Below are 26,997 nucleotides of genomic sequence, written 5' to 3'. Positions count from 1 at the left end.
TTCATGGATTTCGTTGGTGAGCTAAACCACAAATTCAAGTATCAACGATTATTTATACATTTTTAATCCGAAATCGGTCATTTCCGAATGTCATTTCTGACATTTTATTTTGTTGTCGGTTATCCGAGATATTTGCTTTTTGTAAAAAGTACTTCACTTCAGTAGATCAAATTACACTATATCTTGACTAATTAAAATATTTCCGAATTGAAAATGGTAATAATACTTTTTAAATCAAGCACGGTATTTAAACTGTACATCAACGATTTTTCTCTTTTACGTGGCGTCATCAAATTAAGTTTGCAGATTGATCACATATGTCAATTCGTGCCAACTAAAGTTAAAAGAGACATAACGGTTATCGCACGTGTATTTAGGGGACCTTATTTCTCAATTGTTACTACTAGGGGACCTACTACGCTGAGAATTGCAAATATTGTCAAAACAACATTGGTGGCAATTAGCAAGCGGGGACCCACAAGTGCGCCGCTAAATCGCTCTTATAGACAATTATCGGCAACACTTTCATGCTTCAGTGCACATTAACCTCAAGTCTTGCTGTCAACACAGATAAGCAGATTATGCTTCGTTATAACTCTGGTTGTTTTAATAAAAGTTTAATTAATATGACGGTCAGTCTTCCCCGAAAATTTTAAATCCATGAAATTACGGATCAATAAATTAGTTATTTTTTATTTGAAATCCAAGAAATTACGTGTCAACGAATTAGTTTTTTTTTATATTAAACCACGAAATTTCATATCAACGAATTTCTATACGTTTACAGTATGCAAAGTAGTATCCGTTATTCTTTGCCATGTGTTTGGTCAAATTAAAATTGAACCCATGTGTGGCCCTTTTATACGAAAAAGTCCCTTTAAATGTCTATGTAAAACCCCGAAACGGACCGCACACATTCTTACCTGAACATAGCCCTCAAGTCTTTGCACATTTCGTGTTCAAGGCCAGGTTTGGGCAAACGATCTCTTTAAAATCAGCACAATTGTCGGCGTCGTCCTGGCATACTCCTGAAACAGGAGATAACAACAAATGTACGTGAATGGCATGCGTTTGCAAATGGAGACGGCTATGTATGACTTTAGAGAATCGTGCAAACGATATTCACGTACATGTAACATATCAATGCAGACTTGTGATAAGTGAGATAGCACGCCATTTCCATATACATGTAAAAGCTTTTTGGACAGGTAGTATCATAAAAAGACAGTATAAATGATTCGACATAGTGAACAAATAACGCTTGTGCAAAGGAATACCAAAATGTATGTCTTCAAGAAATCATGTAACGGGAGATGAACCATGTACTAGTATTACTCAATTGTTACTATTATGGGACCGATTCCGCTGAGAATTGCAAATATTGTCAAAACAACATTGATGGCAATTAGCGAGCAGGGACCCACAAGTGCGCCGCTTTATCGCTCTTATCGACAATTATCGGCAACACTTTCATTCTTCAGTACACATTAACCTCAAGTCTTGCTGTCAACACAGATTATCATATTATGCTTCGTTATTACTCTGCTTGTTTTAATAAAAGTTTTATTATTATGACGGTCAGTCTTCCCCGAAAAGTTGAAATCCACAAAATTATGTATCAAAAAATTAGGTTTTTGTTTTTGAAATCCACGACATTACGTGTCAACGAATTAGTCGTTTTTCATTAAACCACGAAATTTCATACTGACGAATTTCAATACGTTTACAGTATTACTGTTTTTTTTCATTATTTCTTTACTCGCACAAAATTACTAGTGGCTTAAAACTTAACTCGCAATCTGTATTTTTCACTCGCATTTTGCGAGTGTGCGAGTGTTAATTTCGAGCCCTGTGTTTTTGGAGAAAACCTGAGGTATTGTCATAGCCAGCTTGTCGTGTCGTCCGCCGTCCGCGTCGTGCTAAAACCTTAACATTTTGTCAAGGTTTTGAACATTGGCTCTAAAATCGAAGTGTTTACACCTAAAACTTTGAAACTTCATATGTAGCTGCACCTTGATGAGTTCTACATGCCACATCCATATTTGGGTCACTAGGTCAAAGGTAAAGATCACTGTGACCTCTTAAAAAAAAAAAAAAATGAATTCTCACAAGCTTTCATTTATTATGCCCCCCTTCGAAGAAGAGGGGGTATATTGCTTTGCTCATGTCGGTATGTCGGTCGGTCGGTCCGTCCACCAGGTGGTTGTCAGACGATAACTCAAGAACGCCTAGGATTATGAAATTTCATAGGAACATTGATCATGACTGGCAGATGACCCCTTTTGATTTTCAGGTCACTATGTCAAAGTTCAAGGTCACAGTGACTTGAAACAGTAAAATGGTTTCCGGATGATAACTCAAGAAAGCTTACGCCTAGGATCATGAAACTTCATAGGTACATTGATCATGACTGGCAGGTGATCCCTATTGATTTTCAGGTAACTAAGTTAGAGGTCAAGGTCACAGTGACTTGAAACAGTAAAATGGTTTCCGGATGATAACTCAATAATGCTTATGCCTATGATCATAAAACTTCATAGGAACATTGATCATGACTGGCAGGTGACCCCTATTGATTTTTAGGTCGTTCGGTCAAAGGTCAAGGTTGTGTTGTACGCATTGTGCCATTCTACCAGTTGCTTCCCCCTCCCAAACCCCTTAAAATTTTCCATTTGTTATACCCAGCAACAAAACAAAAAAGTGAGTTGATTTCTCTTAATGTACATACATATGACAAGGTGTGACTGTTACCCTCGAAGTTCTGATCGAGGCACGCCAGCCCATCTCCATTGCAATTCCTTGGAATGAAAATACCCATAAGACGTCCTACTAAAGGAATAAATCGATGCCTGTTCACACAAGTCTACTGTAAAGCGGTCATTAAATTGCAAACTTGCAAACACATTTACTAAAATCAATCTGGCTACATTGAAAACACATTGCAAGCGTGTATAATTCAGTTTGACAGTCATTCACACTGTAATAAAACATTTCATACTGTATTACAATTGAACTTGACCTGATTAAAACACTAAGAAAATATCCCTCGAGATCTAATCCATTGCGAGTCAGCATTCCAAATATTTGACAGGCTGTTTTCTCACTCCCTTAGCCATCATAGAGTTGAAATAGTTTAAACAAATCTGTGCTTTCTTGCCTACTATTTTAGTGTCTGGTCAGTTTTTTAGCGAGGAAAACCCAAGCTATTGTCATAGCCAGCTTGTCCGCCGTCAGCCGAAGGCGTCGTTCTAAAACCTAAACATTGGCTCTAAAATCAAAGTGCTTCCACCTACAACTTTGAAACTTCATATGTAGATACACCTTGATGAGTTCTACACGCCACACCCATTTTTGGGTCATTAGGTCAAAGGTCAAGGTCATTGATCCCTAATATCAAACTTTAACATGGCTCTAAAATCAAAGTGCTTCCACCTACAACTTTGAAATGTCATATGTAGTTGCTCCTTGATGAGTTCTACATGCCACACCCATTTTTGGGTCACTAGGTCAAAGGTCAAGGTCACTGTGACCTCTAATATAAAACTTTAACAAAAACCATAACATTGCCTCTTAAATCAAAGTGCTTTCACCTACAACTTTGAAACTTCATATGTAGATGCACCTTGATGAGTTCTACACCCCACACCCATTTTGGGTCACTAGGTCAAAGGTCAAGGTCACTGTGACCTCTAAAAAAATTATGAAATATTAGCCGTGTTATCTCTCTAGAGGCCACATTTATTGTCCAATCTTCAAGAAATTTGGTGAGAAGATTTGTCTCAATGATATTTTGGATGAGTTCGAAAATGGTCATGTTTGCTTGAAAAACATGGCTGCCAAGGGACGGGGCATTTTTCCTTATATGGCTATAGTAAAATCTTGTTCACACTCTAGACGCAACATTTATGGTCTGATCTTCATGAAACGTGGTCAGAAGATTCTATTCTTCCCAATAATATCTTGGACGAGTTCGAAAATGATGCCAGTTGGTTGAAAAACATTGCATCCAGGGGGCGGGCCATTTTTAACCAGGTTTTCCGAAGGAAAAAACTGGTTATTAGATTGGCGAATGCGGGCGGGCTGGCTGGCTGGCTGGCTGGCGGGCTGGCTGGCGGGCTGGCGGAACAAGCTTGTCCGGGCCATAACTATGTCGTTCATTGTCAGATTTTAAAATCATTTGGCACATTTGTTCACCATCATTGGACGGTGTGTCGCGCGAAATAATTACGTCGATATCTCCAAGGTCAAGGTCACACTTTGAGTTCAAAGGTCAAAAATGGCCTTAAATGAGCTTGTCCTGGCCATAACTATGTCATTCATTGTGAGATTTTAAAATCATTTGGCACATTTGTTCACCATCATGGTACGGTGTGTCACACGAAAGAATCACGTCAATATCTCCAATGTCAAGGTCGCCACGACTAAAAATAGATTATTTTTTTTTTAAACAAACTTACAAAGGGGGTTAATTTTGTTTGTTCATTTCAAAAGTTCAGTTTGAGTTTTCTCCCTTTATCAGATTTTTTTTTCACAATGAAAACCTGGTTTTGTGACAATTTTGTCCCTTGTTCCTTATATGGCTATTTATGGCTATATTCAAATCTTGTTAACTCTCTAGAGGCCACATTTATTGTTCAATCTTCATGAAACTTGGTCAGAAGAATCATCCTAATAATATCTTGGACGAGTTTAAAAATCATGGGGGTTGGTTGAAAACATGGCCGCCAGGGGACGGGCATTTTTCCTTATATGGCTATAGTAAAACCTTGTTAACTCTCTTTAGAGGTCACATTTATTTTCCAATCTTCATGAAATATGGTCAGAAGATTTGTGTTATTGATACCTTTGATGATTCGAAAATGGTTACGTATGCTTGAAAAACATGGCTTCCAAGGGGCGGGGCATTTTTCCTGATATGGCTATAGTAAAATCTTGTTAACACTCAAGAGGCCACATTTACTGTCCGATCTTCATGAAACTTGGTCAGAAGATTCATCCCAATAATATCTTAGACAAGTTCAAAAATGATGCCGGTTGGTTGAAAAATATGGCTGCCAGGCGGCAGTGCATTTTTCGGTATATGGCTAAAGTAAAATCTTGTTAACACTCTAAAGGCCACATTTATTTTCCGATCTTCATTAAACTTGGCCAGAAGATTTGTCCCAATAATATCTTGTTATCTCAGGTGTGTGACTTTGGACCTTTCAGGCCCTCTTGTTTTGGAAACCTTCCATTGGGATTTTGTAGCTCCCTTTTGGAAAAATATATACTTTTTTCCATTGGGAATGGGTCCAGTTGCCGGACCAGATTTTGAATGATACAAAAACACTGCTGGTGTATTCTTATATTTATAAAATAACTATTAAATAATTGACATGATTCAGCATTTTAATTGATTTATATGATAAATGGTTACAGCTAATAAGCATTGAAGAGTTGTGGTGTGCTTATCAACAAAAATAAAATTCTCCCTTTGTAAAAAAAAAAAAAATCTTCTGAATGGCCCTCCACTTTTTTTACAAGGTTAAACAAAAAATTGCGTGTTTCAAGGCTTCAGTTTTTGCATAACTTCTATCATGGCCCTTTCCTCCTGTGAACCATTTTGCTGTTCATGTGCTTATGCTGTCTTATTTGTCATTCCAGACGTGAGTGTGAGTCTTCATAATGGCCAAGCGTGGTGCAACCAGAGAGTTGACAGATCGTAACTGGGACCAGGAGGAGGAAGATGAGGAGGTCAGATCTACATGACACCCAGCTAGTTTTATACCGTTGTTTCATAATTTCTATTAAATAGGTTTCACTCTGTTGGTCTGTCGATTTTTCTGTCTGGCTGTCTGTTCATATGTTTGTGTAGCTATCTCCTTCCACGTTTCTCAATTGATCAAATCTAAACTTGAAATATGTCATCCCTATGAAATGTGGATATGCAAAAAACTTGTTATTTCCAATGATACACACATTCAGATCTTGAGTTATTTGTCTTTTACCAGAGATGAGTGCTGTAGGGGTTCAAGTAATATTCTTAAAAAAAAATCTTTTCGACGTAGATTTAAATGAACTAAGACTGCTTTTTTAATGTAATAGTTTGCCATTTTTTAAATGTTTACTCTTAAGAAATGAAATAATGAATGTTATATTTTAAAACATTTAAGTTAAATGGCTTTTTTTAAAGTTTGACATCTTGTCATTGTTTGTCTTCATAAAGCTTTTAAATTTACCTCGAATTAGTTCACTCAATTTTATCTTTTGTTTTTAAGCCGATGTACATTAGCAAAAGACCAACATATTTTTCTCACTGAAAAATACCATTTGTAAGTCAAAAAACACTTTAGTGTTTATTATTTCTGATGATAGACCTTTGTTGTTTAGGCTGGAGAGTTTGCTAAGGCGAGTGAAGACACACTGAAAAGCCGTCAGATCATCAAAGCTAAGAGGAGGACAGCAGCCGAGCCTGTTGTAAGAACTCTCTTAAACTGCAGCCTGTTTATCATTCGTTTGAGGATTGAAAACAGTTGTAATTATTTTTGTAAACTGAGATCATGTTAGCAAATATAGAGTTGGATTTTTATGCCCCCGGATCGAATGATCGGGGGTATATTGATTTTTACTTGTTTGTCTGTCATTGTATGTGTGTCTCAAACTAAAACCTTGGTCATAACCTAGCAATATTGAAGATAGCAACTTGATATTTGACATGCAAGTGGATCTCATGGAGCTGCACATTTTTAGTGGTGAAAGGTCAATGTCAAGGTCTTCCTTCAAGGTCAAAGGTCAAATATATGGCTTCAAAGCGGCGCAGTAAGGGGCATTGTGTTTCACAAACACAGCTCTTGTTTTTAGCTCACCTGAGCACAACGTGCTCATGGGTTGTGCTCATGGTGAGCTTTTGTGATCGCCTTTTGTCCGTCGTCCGTCGTGTGCCGTCAACATTTTCCTTGTTAACTCTTTAGAGGCCACATTTTTTGTCCAATCTTCATGAAATTTGGTGAGAAGATGATATCTTGGATGAGTTAGAAAATGGTTATGTTTGCTTGAAAAACATGGCTGCCAAGGGGGGTGGCATTTTTCCATATATGGCTATATATGGATATAGTAAAATCTTGTTAACACTCTAGAGACCACATTTATTGCCCAATCTACATGAAACTTGGTCAGAAGATTTATCCCAATAATATCTTGGATGAGTTCGAAAATGATGCCGGTTGGTTAAAAAGCATGGCTGCCAGGGGGCGGGGCATTTTTCCTTATATGGCTTTGGTAAAACCTTGTTAACACTCTAGAGGCCACATTTATTTTCAGATCTTCATGAAACTTGCTCAGATGATTTGTCCCAATAATATCTTGGATGAGTTTAAACATGGTAACCTTTGCTTGAAAAACATAGCTTCCAAGGGGCGGGGCATTTTTCCTTATATGGCTTTAGTAAAATCTTGTTAACACTCTAGAGGCCACATTTATTGTCTGATCTTCATGAAACTTGGTCAGAACATTTATCCTTATGACATATTGGACAAGTTCGAAAATGATGCCTGTTGGTTGAAAAACATGGCCACCACGGGGACGGGGCATTTTTCCTTATATGGCTGTAGTAAAACCTTGTTAACACTCTAGAGGTCACATTTATTTTCCGATCATCATGAAAGTTGGTCAGAAGATTTGTCCCAATGATATCTTGGATGAGTTCAAAAATGGTTATTGGTTGCTTTAAAAACATGGCCACCAGGGGCGGGCATTTTTTCATATATGGCTATAGTAAAACCTTGTTAACACTCTAGAGGCCACATTTATTTCCAATCTTCATGAAACTTGGTCAGAAGATTTGTCCCAAAAATATCTTGTTATCTCAGGTGAGCGACTTTGGGCCTTTCAGACCCTCTTGTTTTTATATATATGAAAACAAGCCTCAGCGTTATAGATAATTTTTTACCCATGGAGGTAAATGCCCCCCACTTTTCAAAGCATGGGTGTAAATGGTCAAATTTTGCCTTGCTTGAAGGGTATTTTGCTAAAAGTAAAACCAGAATATAGCTGGGATACAGACATGCTACTTTAATAATGTTAAACACAATTAACCATTAACTATGTGTATTCTTTCATATTAGTAGGTTTCTTAATTTCTTGTTATTTTAACTTGTATTGTTGGCAGATTACATTTAAGAAGATCTTCGTCCTTATTGTCCACCACCGTGGGCCATGGACAACTTTTTTGCCAACTTTAAACAGTTGTTTTATTACCTTTAGTGGTTCCTTTTTGATTTGAAAACTGAGGAAATTAAATCATTTAGTATTGGCAGTAAAATTTTTTACTCGATACAATTTTTGCCGTACACAAAGAAGCAATTTTACTTTAAGAAGTAATTTGTGTTGGCTTGGAAGAAGCCATGCTGACCACTTCATGTAATTTAATAAACACATAAGCGCTTGGCTGTCTGTTAAAAAATCAATACCAAATTTACCATGCGTCTTGATGATACAGAGTATACATACCAACTGGCTAACTATTTATACAATCCAGCTCTAATTTTTACTATAACCAGTCTCATATTTTGGCTAAAGACAATCAGCTGTTTATATTTTTTGTTTACGATGTACGCAGAGAATTTACAGCATTACCATAAGTCCAGATTGGCTTGCTTAAATGTACGCATGGAAATGATAGATTGAGCGTATCTTGATATTTCTAATGTGTATATTCGCTGATATGAAGCTTATCTAGAACACTGTGCCTTACTGGCTAGCTATTTCAAAATGGGAACTTTTAAGACTGGAATATCAGTTCACATCAGATATACATTTCTTATTCAGTTGCAATAGTTAAACATGTCCATGAGAAATTGGGAGCAGTTTTTTTACAATTCACTTAAAAAGTTTATTTCTATTGAAAGTTGCTTCTAAAAAAAGGCTGGTGATGTATAGTTTATAGACTGTACATAAATTGGCCACCCTTCAGAAAATCTCTTCAATATTTTAATTGTGCTAATAATGGACATAAAAATATCTTTATCAAGAAAGATCTACATATTAATGAAATCAAGTAAGTATATTGTAAATGTTATTCTGATTTGATATGTAAGTTTTATTGTAAGATTTATTTAGTCACGTGGCAATATATTAGGGAAGGAAAATACAAGTACAACAAATATCCGGAAAAAAGGAAACACAACCATTCTCTTTAAGCAATTTTTATGCCCCCGGTAGGGTGACATATAGCAGTTGAACTGTCCGTCAGTATGTCAGTCAGTCTGTCCATCCGTCCGTCTGAAAAAAACTTTAACATTTGCCATAACTTTTTCACTATTGAAGATAGCAACTTGATATTTAACATGCATGTGTATCTCATGGAGCTGCACATTTTGAGTGATGAAAGGTCAAGGTCATCCTTCAAGGTCAAATGTCAAATTTATGGCGTCTGTCCGTCCGAAAACTTTAACATTGGCCATAACTTTTTCAATATTGAAGATAGCAACTTGATATTTGGCATGCATGTGTATCTCATGGAGCTGAACATTTTGAGTGGTGAAAGATGAAGGTGAAGGTCATCCTTCAAGGTCAAATGTCAAATATATGGCGTCTGTCTGTCCGAAAACTTTAACATTGCCCATGACTTTTTTAATATTGAAGATAGCAACTTGATGTTTGGCATGCATGTGTATCTCATGAAGCTGCAGATTTTGAGTGGTGGAAGTTCAAGGTCAAGGTCATTCTTCAAGGTCAAAGGTAAAAAAAACAACAACAAAGCAGCGTTCTCATGAAGCTGCACATTTTGAGTGGTGGAAGTTCAAGGTCATCCTTCAAGGTTATGGTGAAATGCAAAAAAAATTCAAAAAATTCAAAGCAGCGTTCTCATGAAGCTGCACATTTTGAGTGGTGGAAGTTCAAGGTCAAGGCAATCCTTCAAGGTCAAGGTCATCCTTCAAGGTCAAATGTCAAAAAAAATAATTTCAAAACGGCAATCCATGAAGCTGCACATTTTGAGTGGTAGAAGTTCAAGGTCAAGGTCATCCTTCAAGGTCAAGGTCATCCTTCAAGGTCAAAGGTCTTTTTTTTTTAAATTCAAAGCAGCGTTATCATGAAGCTGCACAATTTGAGTGGTGCAAGGTCAAGGTCATCCTTCAAGGTAAAATTTTTTTTTTTTAAATTAAAGCGGCGTTCTCATGAAGCTGCACATTTTGAGTGGTGGAAGTTCAAGGTGAAGGTCATCCTTCAAGGTCAAGGTCATCCTTCAAGGTCAAAGGTCAAAAAAATATATAAAAAGTTTCAAAGTGGCGTTCTCATGAAGCTGCACATTTTGAGTGGTGGAAGTTCAAGGTCAAGGTCATTCTTCAAGGTCAAGGTCATCCTTCAAGGTCAAAGGTAAAAATAATAATAATTCAAAGCGGCGTTATCATGAAGCTGCACATTGTGAGTGGTGGAAGTTCAAGGTCAAAGTCATCCTTCCTTCAAGGTCAAGGTCATCCTTCAAGGTCAAAGGTTCAAATTTTTTATTTCAACGCGACGTTCTCATAAAGCTGCACATTTTGAGTGGTGGAAGTTCAAGGTCAAGGTCATCCTTCAAGGTCAAAGGTAAAAAAATAAATAAAAAAATTCATAGCTGCGCAATAGGGAGCATTGTGTTTCTGGTTAAAAAACACAAAAAAATATTTTTTTTTATTTTTTTTGAAATACCGTCCAACCATCCCACCCAAGACCTCCCCCCCCCCCCCCCCAAAAAAAAAACATAATATTTTTTTTGCATTTTTTTGCATTCTTGGAAGATAATGTAATAAATGACCACACCCCCACACTATACACCCCTCTTCACTCCACTCCACGCCTCCCTCCTTTGTGATTGAAATTGAGATAGGTTGCTACACATTTAAAAAGAAAAATAGATGAGCGGTCTGCACCCGCAAGGCAGTGCTCTTGTTTTTAATTTATTCTGGCTATTTTGTCTTCCCAGGAGAAGAAGTCTGCTTTTGCCGGATTTGGAGGCTTTAAACCTACACAGACCAGCACTCCTCTATTCACCGGGGGTTTCTTCAAAACTGAGTCGAAAATATCAGCGGAGGAAAAGAAAGAGGAAACTAAAACAATCTCAGCTGACACTATGGCTAAGCCTAGCACTAATGGCAGTGAGAACAAGTTGACAACTGGCTCAGCCAGTCATACCACATATCTGTCAAACTTGAAGTCGCTGAACATGAGTGTAATGAACTGGATATCTCAGCACTTGGAGAAGAATCCCTACTGTATACTTTCACCTATATTTAAAGACTATGAATCTCACTTGAAAAAGTTGGAAGCAGAGCGTGAAAAGGTTGCAGAATCGGGAACCAATGGAACAACTGCTGAATTGAAAAAGGAAGAGTCTGGTTTGTGTAGTAAATTAAATTGTCTTTGTCTAGCAGGGTTCGCCAAAACTTGAAAAATCTGTCAGTCATTCGGACTGACAGACTTAAAATTTTTGTCAGTCCGAAACAGTTTCTGTCAGTCCCACTGTCCGACTAAACTATAACAGCAAATCACAACAAAAGAAGTACCTTTAAGATGTTTATTGGTTTTGATCACATTAAAATACAATAAAACCATGTCCAATGTCGATATAATTAAACAATTATTATACAGTAGATTCCACTTAATTGAATATCGGATAATCGAATAATTCGGTTAATTGAATAGAAATTGAAAACACCAAACCATTTGCATATCATCCCATTGTAAAAACTCCACATATTCTGATGGGAAATACGGCGTATTTCGGTTAATTGAATAGTCAATTTTCTATTGAACACTATAATCCAGCAAAGAATGTCATAAATCTCCAAGGATACGCATCGTATCAACGATTTTGACAGACACGCTCAATTGACTGCCTTTGTTTTCATTTCACACCGTTCACGTATGCAGCGTCTGTCAAGCGTCACGTGACTAACAGGTGTAGTATGCGAGCAAGTACAATGCAAACACTGGAGTCTCCAGTGTGCAGTCAGGTGCAAACTTTCGAATGCAAACTGTCGAGTAACACACTTCAACAGTTTGTTGTCGCTTAGAAACAATTAAAGATTGTGTTGCTGATTAGAAACAAACTGTTGACGTGTCTTGCTCGACAGTTTGCAAAATGTTACACTATATTCTCAGTTTGTGTGTATAAACCTACACAAATGCCATACATGCCATAAAGTTCCAGACCGTTCCAGGACATTGTGCTAAATTTTCCGGGACATTGGCCGATTTTCCTGGACATGTACACAAATAGCGATATATGAAGTCATACATGTTTTTTTGGTACGCATTTTTTTCGCGATATTCAATAAGTTAAATTACTAATGTACTTACCTGGAATAAACAAATTTAACATCCATTTAAGATCAATGCACAAAAAACGTTATTTAAACAAGAAGAATAAATTATAATTAACATCGTAAATTGCTTAAACAATTGACAAATTAAACATTTCTACATCCGTTACTAGATACAAGCCAAGTGTTTTGCGTGTTTGAAAAGAGCACATGTATATAAACATGAGATAGTTCAGTGCTGATTTAATTTTCAGTCACTGTATACACTTAAAACGTGGACTGCGTGTAACACGGGTGATGAATTCGGACGTTGTCATGGTGGCGCGCGATGTGTAAGCTATGACGTCAAACTGTTACAACTTACATTGTATGCGCTGAGCGTAAAGGCGTGTTGTTTGTCGTAATATGAGTGTGAATGAATCTGACACCGCGAAAATCTGGGTGAAACTGGATTTATTTATGAATGTGCATCGCGTAATCCGTTAAAACTACACAGCCATCAATTTTGAGCAAGCCAATTCACAAAGAATTGTTTGACTGTGATTACGAGACAATCGACAAGATAATAGGACCCCCCGTCAATTGATCGATTTTGACACGTAGCGTTTTTGCCTAATCGTGTCGAAACGATGTTTTGATTATTAATGAAAAGCACAATTTCCAGGAGGATTACACCCGGTTAGTGAAAACATTTGAAAATATAATTGATTCCGTATAATTGAATACTCCGGATAATTGAATACTCGAACGTGACAAATGGGCTATTCAATTAAGCGAAATCTACTGTATTAATAATAAACCACATATAAACCAAAGGCATACTTTTCAGACTTCTTTTTGTCAAACTGTTTTTTAGCCTCCACAGCTCTACAAATCCGTGTTCTTGAAAAGTTAGGGTGACATCCAATCAAGTTTGACTTAAATGCACACACCCATTCACACTACTTTGGATGACTTCAATTTCTGTTTATTAGCCAATTCACAAGGTCTAAAACAACACCTATTGTTAAAGTATTTTCTCTTAGCTGAGGTGGTTGATTTCCAGGTTCAATTAAATGAATGCATTTCACACCTATTTCTTGATAGAAAGGCCCATGATAATTACCACCATTCATTCTTGTTGTCTGAAATAACACAAAACATATTGCTACAAACTATAAACAACAAATGAACACATAAATATCCCTATGTCCGAATTTTAAAATATCCGAAATATAGTACATCGGGTGAAAAATCTAAGTTTGATTTCAGAAATTGTTGGTATGTAAATTAAAATATATCAATATAATAATGAAACTTTTAAACAGAAATGCTCACAAATGCCTGTTGAAACAAGTGTTCATGCGGTTTTTGTTGTGGAGAAATTAAATGGAACAAACAAAATGGCGGACGCACTCGGTTGCTTTTTTTTAACAAAGACCATTGATTTTGAACTCGGATATGATAGTCAATTCTAATCCAACTTTAAACATCAAAATGAAGGTAAGAAAAAAGGATTTTGACAGAAGTTGAACAAAAAGCATTTACCTTCTATTAATCCAATAGCACATTATACAATTTGAGTGATCTTTTTGAAACCATTTTTCATCCGATTGTGTCGGTCAGTCGGACCGATTATCTTAAATCACTTGTCGGTCCTGAGAAAAATTTGCCGGTCAGGACCGGCGGACCGACGGTTTTGGCGAACCCTGGTCTAGCAAAACAGCAGGTTTGCTTTGGATATGTCTTCTTTCTGCTGGTACAAAAGTCGTTCATGGGATCTCTTCATTCAGGTTCACAAAATGTTCATCCCCATAAAACCATAAATCCAGTCATAAATTTTAAGTCAAGTCATATTAAGAAGCATATCCCCCTTAAAGTAAATGCATCAAAGACATTCGCAACTTAATGCCAAACTTTATTTTAATTATCCCCACGCTTTTCGGAGAAAAAGTGGGAATATTGTGGTTTTCTCTGTCTTCCGTTTGTCCGCCCTGGCCACTATCTCCTACACTATAAGCACTAGAACCTTGAAACAATAGGTAGCTATGAGCATATGTGCAACCCTGCACTATTTGGAGTTTTGATCTGACCCCTGGGTCAAAAGTTATGGGTGTTGGGGTTGGGCCGGGTCAGAGATTTTCACTCATTTTTATGCCCCCGGTATGGTGCATTGGCCATATCTTTTGCTATATTGAAGATAGCAACTTGTTATTTGGCACACATGTGTATCTCACGGAGCTGCACATTTACAGTGGTGAAAGGTCAAGGTCATCCTTCAATGTCAAAGGTCAAAAAAAGTAATCCAAGGGAAGTAATAAGCTTTAAAGGGAGGTAATAAATGAACCTGCCAAATGATTTTTTTTTAATCAAAGCGGCGCAGGAGGGGAAATTGTGTTTCTGACAAACACATATCTTGTTTTTTGCTATTTTACATTAACTTCTTCATTTCTACACGGATTTACTTCTAATTAATATGGGTGTTGGGGTGGGGCTGGGTCAGAGATTTTCACTCATTTTTATGCCCCCGGTATGATGCATTGGCCATATCTTTTGCTATATTGAAGATAGCAACTTGTTATTTGGCATGCATGTGTATCTCATGGAGCTGCACATTTTGAGTGGTGAAAGGTCAAGGTTATCCTCCAATGTCAAAGGTCAAAAAAACTAATCCAAGGGAAGTAATAAGCTTTAAAGGGAGGTAATTAATGAACCTGCCAAATGAATTTTTTTTTAAATCAAAGCGGCGCAGGAGGGGGCATTGTGTTTCTGACAAACACATATCTTGTTTTATGTTATTTTACATTAATTTCTTCATTTCTACACCGATTTACTTCCAATTGATACTGAACATCTCTTATGACAATACAGTTAATCTCAACTATGCATGGCCCCTTTACCAAACCTGGGGTGCCCCCTGGGTCAAACATGCGGCATGGGGATACGCGTCAGCCTCTGCCATGCAATTTCTAGTTAAAATTTATCATTTGGACGAACACTTACTTCAACAATTAACAGTGTTTCCCTAAGTCCCTACCTAATTCCATATTTTCTAACTAATAATATCTTTCAGTGTTTCATACTACTGTAAAAATGCAGTCATAAGTTGAGATTCTTTTTCTCCAAATATTGATTAAAATTATAGTCTCGACTAATGCGATCATTCATGAATTAATATTTTTTTAATCGAGGAAGATCGATCCCCGCATCGTCGCGATAATGCTTGTTAACATTGTTGTTGTCATGAAAACTCGTTTATATACAATGCTAAATGTTGTATTTTAACTGATGCGAATTAATTTAATCATGTTTGTCAACTTCACTTTTGCTTTATTTGGATAATTTAATCCAAAGTTTTATGTTAGTCAATTTTTTTTTTTTACTGAAATTGTAAACAAAGAGTCAGTAAAAGTCTTCCGAAAATATGCACTGTGTGTGATTTGACAGTTTGACGTCATCAAAGGAAAGCCCTTTCCCTTCTGAAGCCATAAAGCCACAAATTTCTTGCAGATAAAATTTGTTTCCTATGTCTAGCAATCAACATGCTGAACCAATTGTGTGTTTGTTCCTCAATGGCAATAATCCAATTAAGTAATAGCAGGTCTATAAGTCCACCTTTCGAATCTTTTGCAGGTGGAGTTTAACGGTTAATTGAGCAAGTGTTTTACACAAGTTGATTTTTGATTTGCCATAATTTTTCAGCCTAAGCATTGTAACACATATACATTTATTTAGGATTTTCTGAGAAATACCGATTAATTCCGATTTACATACTTCCTGTACAGTTCCTGACAATGGTGTAGGCTTGTGTTTACAAAATTTCTAAACACATATATCATAAATCATGGCACAGTGTTTTGTTGGATTATTACTAATTATCAAATTGCAAGGTAATGCTATTTTCAACTATTATCTTGTCTGGTTTGTTTAATATAATTAACATGTTAAACAACATAGTTGTGTCACAGAATTGGAAATAAATTAGTTGGGGTCGCAATTTTACTGACGCTGATTTTCCAATTGTCTTGTAATTTTTACCTGATTTATAAAGAGCACATACACATTATGTCACATTTTTAGCTCATCTATTTTTTGAAAAAAAATTATGAGCTATTGTCATCACCTTGGCGGCGGCGTCTGCGTCGGCGTCCGGTTAAGTTTTGCGTTTAGGTCCACTTTTCTCAGAAAGTATCAATGCTATTGCATTCAAACTTGGTACACTTACTTACTATCATGAGAGGACTGGGCAGGCAAAGTTAGATAACTCTGGCATGCAATTTGACAGAATTATGTGCCCTTTTTATACTTAGAAAATTGAAAATTTTGGTTAAGTTTTGCGTTAAGGTCCACTTTTCTCAGAAAGTATCAATGCTATTGCATTCAAACTTGGTACACTTACTTACTATCATGAGGGGACTGGGCAGGCAAAGTAAGATAACTCTGGCGTGCATTTTGACAGAATTATGTGCCCTTTTTATACTTAGAAAATTGAAAATTTTGGTTAAGTTTTGTGTTTAGGTCCATTTTATTCCGTAAGTATCAAAGCTATTGCTTTCATACTTGCAACACTTACTAACTATCATAAGCGGACTGTGCAGGCAAAGTAATGTAACTCTGACTGGCATTTTGACAGAATTATGTGCCCTTTTTATACTTAGAGAATTGAAAATTTGGTTAAGTTTTGTGTTTAGGTCCACTTTATTCCTACAGTATCAAAGCTATTGCTTTCATACTTGCAACACTTATTAGCTATCATAAGGGGACTGTGCAGGCAAAGTTATGTAACTCTGACAGCATTTGGACGGAATTATGGGTCCTTTATACTTAGAAAATTTGGTTAAGTTTTGTGTTTTGGTCCACTTTACCCCTAAAGTATCATAGATATTGCTTTCATACTTGGAACACTCGCAAACTATCATAAGGGTAGAGTAAAAGGACAAGTTGCATAACTCTGGTTGTCATTTTTACGGAATTATGGCCCTTTTTGACTTAGTAACTTTGAATATATGGTTAAATTTTGTGTTTCAATCCAATGTGCTTCTTAACTATTAAGGCTATTGCTTTCAAACTTCAAATACTTTCATGCTATCATGAGGTTACTGTACCTGGCAAGTTGAATTTTACCTTGACCTTTGAATGACCTTGACTCTCAAGGTCAAATTATTAAATATTGCTAAAATTGCCATAACTTCTTTATTTATGATTAGATTTGATTGATACTTTGACAAAACTACTCTTACCTGACATACCACAATAGACTCCACCCAAACCATCCCCCGTGCTCTCCCCCCCCTTTTTTTTTTTTTTTTTTAAGATCATCTCACAAATGACCACCCCACCCTCACACTATACCCACCCCCCCCCCCAAAATTATTTTTTTTGAAACTGTTAAAAAACACAAAGATTAATTTTTATTATTTTATGTTTAAAAATACCGTCCAACCATCGCACCGTAGAATCCCCCCCTCCCCCCACCCGAATCCCCCCCCCATAATTTTTTTTTTTTTTTTTTTTTAAGATCATCTCACAAATGACCACCACACCCTCACGCTATACCCACCCCCCCCCCCCACCCCAGGTTAAAAAACACAAATTTTTATTTTTATAAATTTATGTTTGAACTACTGTCCAACCATCGCACCCAAGAATCCCCACCACCCATCACCCCCCCCCCCCCTCCCAATTTTTTTTTTTTTCGCATTTTTGGAAAATAATGTAATAAATGTCCTCACCCCCACACAAACACCCCTCTTCACTCCACCCCTCCCTCCTTTGTGATTGAAAATGAGAGTCCCTTCACCTTTAAAAAGCAAATAGATGAGCGGTCTGCCCCCGCAAGGCGGTGCTCTTGTTAGCTCACCTGTCACAAAGTGTGACCGTGTGATGCCCGGCGTCCGTTGTGCGTGTGTGCGTGCGTGTGTGCGTGCGTGTATGCGTGCTTCCGTCAACAATTTGTTTGTGTAGACAGTAGAGGTCACAGTTTTCATCCAAACTTAATTAAATTTGGCCAGAATGTTAATCTTGATGAAATCTGGGTTGGGATTGTGTTTGGGTCATCTGTGGTCAAAAACTAGGTCACTAGGTCAAATCATAGAAAAACCTTGTGTAGACAATAGAGGTCATAGTTTTCATCTGATCTTAATGAAGTATGGTCAGAATGTTTATCTTGATAACATCTGATTTTGGATCGTATATGGGTCATCTGGGGTCAAAAACTAGGTCACCAGGCCAATTCTTGTAAAACCTTGTGTAGATGAAAGAGGTCACAGTTTTCATCACGTCTTAATGACATTTTGTCAGAATGTATTAATTAATGAAATCTTTCTTGGGATTGTATATGGGTCTGATAGAATTTAAGTTGATGTAGCAAGGTTAGACAGGTGAGCGATTCAGGGCCATCATGGCCCTCTTGTTTAACCATTTTTATACCGCCTGATGTATGAGCGGGTAGATCTATGACTGAGTTTTTACAGTACTTGAAGTCTTTAGGCGGAGGGATATTGTTTTGGCGTTGTCCATCCATCCGTCCGTCTGTCTTTCCGTCCAGCACTTTTGTGTCCGGAGCCATATCTTGGAAATGCTTTGGCGGATTTCATTGAAACTTGGTATGAGTATATATACAGATAAGAGGATGATGCACGCCAAATGGCATTGTACACCATCTGTTAATAACGGAGTTATGGCCCTTTGTATCTTGAAAAAAAATGCTTTTTTGAGTGTCAAATATTACACTTTTGTGTCCAGAAGCATATTGGCGGGGAATATCAATTCAACGAATTTGCTTGTTGTATATTATTTTTGCTTTCACAAGTGTAACTGTCAGTGTTCTTAGATATTTCACATCAAAGACGAATCAAACCAATTGTTTCAATGTTTAAAACATCCAAATGACCCATTTACATGTAATTCACACAGAACGTGTTGAAAACTAACAGATTGTGTAATGTTATCTTATAAGCAGACAAACAAGAAACAATTTTCATTGAATTACCTGGCTAAAACCTCTGCAATTAGAAAGGGAGATTACCACAAATGACTTATAATGACTATTATTAGAGGATTACAGTCGACTGACCTGTCTGAGTTGTGTGAGGAATGTTTTAGTAGTCAGACTTACAATTTGAGAGCCCTGGGCTATGTATGTCAGACACTGGTCAAAATGTTAAGCCTCCATTTTTGTGTCTGCTCCATATACACTATACCTTTTCATGGGGTTTTATGAGACTTGGTTAAGCCTTTACCCTTAAGAAGCAAAGTGAAAATGGCTTTTGCAACCAGCATAAAACCAGAACAGCCTGCGAGTAACTCACAGTCTGTTCAGGTTTTATGCTGTTTGCTGCTCATCAGTAACTAAAGTTTGGAAATGAAGCCTTTAAAACTTTCCAAGGGACTACAAATGCGTCAAAATACGTATCTGTGGTAAAGTAATAAGATCCATGTAACTTGTTAAGGTCACTAATATGTGCAGGTGGCATGTCTATATGATAGGTCAGGGTGAAGGTCAAACTTGAAGGCAACAGTTTAGCCTTCATGGTTTTCATATCTGCTTTATGTACCTTATAACCATTGAAACGTTTATGTCATTCTTATGATGTACTGAAGTTATTTAGGATTACAGAAAGATGTTAATTTAGCTTGCTCAAAATCAAGGTTACCTCTTCAGGGTCAATAGTAGCTATAAGTAATATATCTGCCTCTTGGACTGAGTTCTTTTATTTAAATATGAATGATTTTAGCTATATTTAAGTGGAGGCAAATGGATGTAAATATGCGACTTTGAAAGCAAGGTAATTTAATTTGTAAGAATAACTTGTATTCTCCAATAAAATGTCATTTTAATACATATATTGTTCTGTTTTAGTAAAGCCAATGGACGAAGACAAACCTGAACTCCCAAAGACTGGACTGACATTTGGAATGGGCACATTGCAGACAAAATCTGGATCTACCTCCACTGCATTTCCTGGATTCAGTTTTAAGCCCAGCACCACTACCTCGGGCTTATCAGGTACAGCCCCAGGAGGGTTCAGTTTTGCCACAGGCTTCTCAGGGGCCCCTGCTGGCAGTCAGGATGATGGGACCAAAGGGGATGATGAGGAGTATGTGCCACCTGTCACAGAAACTGTAGAACACAAGGAGGAGGGATCTTTGTACAGCAAAAAGTAGGTCTAATAATTGTTTTCTTTAAATTATGCATTGAACTCTCATATGTGACCCTTGTTAGGATTTCTTATAGATTGCGCATAATACAGCTTGCAGTATTGTTATTATGCCCCCCTTCGAAGAAAAGGGGGGTATATTGCTTTGCTCATGTCGGTCGGTTGGTCGGTCGGTCGGTAGGTTGGTTGGTCCGTCCGTTCACCAGATGGTTGTCAGACGATAACTCAAGAACGCTTGGGCCTAGGATCATGAAACTTCAAAGGTACATTGATCATGACTCGCAGATGACCCCTATTGATTTTGAGGTCACTAGGTCAAGGTCACGGTGACCCGAAATAGTAAAATGGTTTCCGGATGATAACTCAAGAACGCATACGCCTAGGATCTTGAAACTTTATGGGTAGATTGATCATGACTCTCAGATGACCCCTATTGATTTTCAGGTCACTAGGTCAAAGGTCAAGGTCACGGTGACCTGAATATAGTAAAATGGTTTCCGGATTATAACTCAAGAACGCATACGCCTAGGATCATGAAACTTCATGGGTAGATTGATCATGACTCGCAGATGACCCCTATTGATTTTCAGGTCACTAGGTTAAAGGTCAAGGTCACGGTGACCTGAAATATTAAAATGGTTTCCGGATGATAACTCAAGAACGCAGGATCATGAAACTTCAGGGCCCTCACACTACTTTGGGGGAAGGGGTCCGCAGCCCTTAGGAGGGGGAATTTTCGCGGTGTTTCCGTTTTTGGGGGATTTTTTTACTTACTCTCTCATTATTTCATTTGTACATGTTTGCACTATATTAATTGCATTTTTCATGATTTAGTATGTTTGAAACGATTAAATTGAAATAGAATTGAGATAAGATAATCATGAGACACATTTTTTTTTTTAAGGGGAATTTTTCCCCCCAAAAGGGGAAAAAAGTATGCTTTTCAGGTGGGGGACTGCCGCCGAAATTCGGCGGCAGATTTGATAGATTGAGGGCCCTGAACTTCATGGGTAGATTGATCATGACTGGCAGATGACCCCTCCCAATTTTATTTTTTTAAATCTAATAAATTACCGCACCCCACATTATTACCCCCTCTCACCCCCCACTCCACCTACCCCCCCCCCCCCCCACCCCCCCATTGTTTTAAAACATTTTATGAATAACCACACCCCATATTATTATCCCCTGTCATCCTCCACCCCCCCCCTACCCCCCCCACCCCCCCAAGATTTGGTCAGGGAAAAGTCAGCGAAAAGTCAGGGAATTTTATTTCATCAGGTTGGTGGCAACCCTGATAAACTACATAGCAACTTCATATTTGGCTTACTGGGGGGCATTGTGTTTCTCAAAGAAATCTTGATTCTACTTTCTTCAATTGTCAAGTAACATTCTGTGAAAACACATGTCAATATATGAATAATTATTTTAAGCTCATCTATTTTTTGAAAAAAAAAAATGAGCTATTGTCATCACCTTGGCGTCTGCGTCGGCGTTGGCGTCCGGTTAAGTTTTGCGTTAAGGTCCACTTTTCTCAGAAAGTATCAATGCTATTGCATTCAAACTTGGTACACTTACTAACTATCATGAGGGGACTGGGCAGGCAAAGTTAGATAACTCTGGTGTGCATTTTGACAGAATTATGTGCCCTTTTTATACTTAGAAAATTGAAAATTTTGGTTAAGTTTTGTGTTTAGGTCCATTTTATTCCTTAAGTATCAAAGCTATTGCTTTCATACTTGCAACACTTACTAACAATCATAAGGAGACTGTGCAGGCAAAGTAATGTAACTCTGACTGGCATTTTGACAGAATTATGTGCCCTTTTTATACTTAGAAAATTGAAAATTTGGTTAAGTTTTGTGTTTAGGTCCACTTTATTCCTACAGTATCAAACCTATTGCTTTCATACTTGCAGCACTTATTAACTATCATAAGGGGACTGTGCAGGCAAAGTTATGTAACTCTGACTGGCATTTGGACGGAATTATGGGCCCTTTATACTTAGAAAATTTGGTTAAGTTTTGTGTTTTGGTCCACTTTACCTTTAAAGTATCATAGATATTGCTTTCATACTTGGAACACTCGCAAACTATCATAAGGGTACAGTAAAAGGACAAGTTGCATAACTCTGGTTGTCATTTTTACGGAATTATGTCCCTTTTTTGACTTAGTAACTTTGAATATATGGTTAAATTTTGTGTTTCGATCGAATTTACTTCTAAAGTATCAAGGCTATTGCTTTCAAACTTCAAATACTTTCATGCTATCATGAGGTTACTGTACCTGGCAAGTTGAAATTTACCTTGACCTTTGAATGACCTTGACTCTCAAGGTCAAATTATTAAATTTTGCTAAAATTGCCATTACTTCTTTATTTATGATTAGATTTGATTGATACTTTGACAAAACTACTCTTACCTGACATACCACAATAGACTCCACCCAAACCATCCCCCGTGCCCTCCCCACCCCTATTTTTATGTCCCCCACTATATAGGGACATATTGTTTTTGACCTGTCTGTTGGTCTGTCTGTTGGTCTGTCTGTTGGTCTGTCTGTTGGTCAGTCTGTTTGCGCCAACTTTAACATTTTGCAATAACTTTTGCTATATTGAAGATAGCAACTTCATATTTGGCATGCATGTGTATCTCATGAAGCTGCACATTTTGAGTGGTGAAAGGTCAAGGTCAAGGTCAGCCTTCAAGGTCAGAGGGCAAATATATGTGGCCAAAATCGCTCATTTTATGAATACTTTTGCAATATTGAAGATAGCAACTTGATATTTGGCATGCATGTGTATCTCATGGAGCTGCACATTTTGAGTGGTGAAATGTCAAGGTCAAGGTCAACGTCATCCTACAAGGTCAAACATCATATAGGGGGACATTGTGTTTCCAAAACACATCTTGTTTTTTTTTTTTTTTTTTTTTAAGATCATCTCACAAATGACCACCACACCCTCACACTATACCCCCCCCCCCCACCCCACCCCCCCCCAATTTTTTTTTGAAACGGTTAAAAAACACAAATATTTATTTTTATTATTAGCTCATCTATTTTTTGAAAAAAAAAATTGAGCTATTGTCATCACCTTAGCGTCGGCCTCTGCGTCAGCGTTGGCGTCCGGTTGAGTTTTGCGTTTAGGTCCACTTTTCTCAGAAAGTATCAATGCTATTGCATTCAAACTTGGTACACTTACTAACTATCATGAGGGGACTGGGCAGGCAAAGTTAGATAACTCTGGCGTGCATTTTAACAGAATTATGTGCACTTTTTATACTTAAAAAATTGAAAATTTTGGTTAAGTTTTGTGTTTAGGTCCATTTTATTCCTTAAGTATCAAAGCTATTGCTTTCATACTTGCAACACTTACTAACTATCATAAGGGGACTGTGCAGGCAAAGTAATGTAACTCTGACTGGCATTTTGACAGAATTATGTGCCCTTTTTATACTTAGAAAATTGAAAATTTGGTTAAGTTTTGTGTTTAGGTCCACTTTATTCCTACAGTATCAAAGCTATTGCTTTCATACTTGCAACACTTATTAACTATCATAAGGGGACTGTGCAGGCAAATTTATGTAACTCTGACTTGCATTTGGACGGAATTATGGGCCCTTTATACTTAGAAAATTGAAAAATTTGTTAAGATTGTGTTTTTGTCCACTTTACCCCTAAAGTATCATAGATATTGCTTTCATACTTGGAACACTCGCAAACTATCATGAGGGTAGAGAAAAAGGACAAGTTGCATAACTCTGGTTGTCATTTTTACGGAATTATGGCCCTTTTGTGACTTAGTAACTTTGAATATATGGTTAAATTTTGTGTTTCGATCCACTTTACTTCTAAAGTATCAAGGCTATTGCTTTCAAACTTCAAATACTTTCATGCTATCATGAGGTTACTGTACCTGGCAAGTTGAATTTTACCTTGACCTTTGAATGACATTGACTCTCAAGGTCAAATTAATTAAATTTTGCTAAAAATGCCATATCTTCTTTATTTATGATTAGATTTGATTGATACTTTGACAAAACTACTCTTACCGGACATACCACAATAGACTCCACCCAAACCATCCCCCGTGCCCCCCCCTCCCCCCCCCCAAATCCGCCCCCCCCCCAATCCCCCCCCCCCCTAAATATATATATTTTTTTTGTAAGATCATCTCACAAATGACCACCACACCCTCACACTATACTATACCCCCCTCCCCACCCCTCCAAATTGTTTTATTTGAAACGGTTAGAAAACACAATTTTTTTTAATTATTATTTTATGTTTGAAATACCGTCCAACCATCACACCCAAGAATACCCCCCCCACTCCCCCGAATTCCCCCCCCCCCCCTTTTTTTTTTTTTTTTTTTTTTTTCTTTAAGATCATCTCACACTAAACCCCCCACCCCCACCCCCACCCACCCCCACCCCCAATTTTTTTTTTAAACGGTTAAAAAACACAAATATTTATTTTTATTATTTTATATTTGAAATACCGTCCAACCATCGCACCCAAGAAGAGAGTCCCTTCACCTTTAAAAAGAAAATAGATGAGCGGTCTGCACCCGCAAGGCGGTGCTGTTGTTACTTTTTTGCTCCACTGGCCAGAGCCCAGCGGGGCTTATGTCATGGTCCTGTGTCTGATGTGCGGGCAGGCGTGCGTCCCTGCGTTAACTTTTTCTTTAAACATCTTCTTCTCCTAAAGTACTGGTCCAATTCTGATGAAATTTCTCAGGAATGTTCCTTTGGTAAACTTCTTTCAAATTTGTTCAAATTATGCCTATTTTGTGAAAACTTTCAAAATCTTCATGTCAATAACCATTGGGCCTAGGGTTATCAAATTGGGTATGTAGAGACATCTAATAGTCCTCTACCAAATTTCTTCAAATTATGCCCCTGGGGTCAAATTTGATCCTGCCGGGGGGTCACAAAATTGAACAAATGCTTATATAAAGCCTATTTTGTGCAAACTTTACAAATCTTCTTGTCCATAATCATAGGGCCTAGGGCTACTAAATTCGCTATGTAGTGACACCTAATAGTTCTCTACTTAGTTTGTTCAAATTATGCCCCTGGAGTCAAATTTGACCCTGCTCCTGGGGTCACAAAAATGAACATATGCTTAATATATCCGCGGCCCGTGAAATCTCTCCGCATTTTACACTGGTAGATTCTGCCTAAGCATTTTTAAAACGAGCGATATAATTGGCTGTCCTTTCCCAATCTTCCAATTAAAATCGGTTTCATAAAATGTGTTTGGTATTTCGTATGCAAATGGCGCCGTTGTGAAGCGAAAATTAAGATTATTGAAATGACAAATATCAATCGAATTAACAACTGACCTAATATAGTTTGATAGGAATAATGAAATGTGTTTGTCAACGAAAAAGACTTTGTTTTACATACAAGAAACACATATTTTGTTTAGAATTGTGCATAGTGAATTTGTGTCACGGAAACCAGTGTTTCTGTTTGCAAATCAGGAGTTCAATCTACTCGCAAAGTAAAACAATTTAGAAGAGGATCTTTCGAACATGGAAATAGACAAACATGATTTGAGATATATGATAGTGGATCTGTGTATAATCAGATTCATATGCATATTCTGCTTTATTATGTTTGTCTCGCTGTTCAGTTAATTGAAATAGCATTGAACTAAAGATGTGAAATGCAAGATATTGAAAGGTAAACATATATATATTAATTTAACTCAGTTTAATACATCATTAACACTCAAGTGTGTTTGTTTATATTTAGTCCTTTTAACCTTGTTTGTATATAACATTTTATAAAAAAATTGAATTGTTTTGTTTGTTTTCACCAAATGGTTAGTATTATTCTTTTATGTTAATATTTTCAAAATTCTTGTTTTATCATAGGCCCTATTTATCAAAAATAATTTTTTAATGACATCATTTTATGATTTATAAACAGATTGCAAAAAATATTTGTTCAAGATAAACTTAACAACAAATTTTAACATTGAAATTAAGTGATTTTAATATTCAGTAGCAAAATAGTAAAAAGACTCCAGTGTTCTGCCGTGGATGCGCCCTTGCGTCATTGGCGCAAAAAAAAAGAGATTTGTCCCCACCCGTTTTCGTATATGGGTCTGCGGGCACACAGGAATTAGAAATAAAAACTAATCTATTCAATGTGCAAGTCAGTAAAGAAATAGAGTGAATGCGTAACTAGAACGAATTATTTCATTGGACGTGACGTCATTTCGCAGCGAATGGTTAATTTTCTTTAATAACACTTTATTTCATTGGTAAGTTGAGATTATAACAACCAATCAAATACCAAGAAAATTTCCACAGCTATCAAAATGGTGGAAAGTGACCGGTCGAAGAAAACAAAACGATATTGATTTTTTTTTCTTCCAGAAAGTAAAATTAGAAATTATGACGATAATAATAACACCCCAACAAGTCCAAATATTGTTTAGCAATAACGAAAAAAGTCTGCCCCTTAACGTAAAAGCAAACTGGCTTCGAGAATTTTCTTTGTTACTGTTTGACAACAACAAAACGACATACAGTTTGTGCATTAAGCACTAAAAAAAGAAAACGCCTT

At 37.1% G+C, this 26,997-nt stretch overlaps 1 protein-coding gene across 2 annotated transcripts in view; it reads left to right on the top strand.

The window, feature by feature from the left end:
• Positions 1-26,997, top strand: part of LOC127872363 (nuclear pore complex protein Nup50-like) — a 38,949-nt gene that overhangs the window by 8,319 nt on the left and 3,633 nt on the right. For both annotated transcript variants that reach the window (XM_052415706.1, XM_052415698.1), the window contains exons 2-5: positions 5,644-5,733; positions 6,370-6,456; positions 10,940-11,351; positions 20,119-20,419. In XM_052415706.1, the coding sequence (XP_052271666.1) occupies positions 5,665-5,733; positions 6,370-6,456; positions 10,940-11,351; positions 20,119-20,419 (869 nt within the window). In that variant the 5' untranslated portion in view covers positions 5,644-5,664. The remainder of the gene's footprint in view (positions 1-5,643; positions 5,734-6,369; positions 6,457-10,939; positions 11,352-20,118; positions 20,420-26,997) is intronic.

This window comes from Dreissena polymorpha, chromosome 1 (genome assembly GCF_020536995.1).
Source record: "Dreissena polymorpha isolate Duluth1 chromosome 1, UMN_Dpol_1.0, whole genome shotgun sequence".
NCBI classification, from domain to species: Eukaryota; Metazoa; Mollusca; class Bivalvia; order Myida; family Dreissenidae; genus Dreissena; species Dreissena polymorpha.
This window is presented reverse-complemented; position numbering and strand designations above follow the sequence as displayed.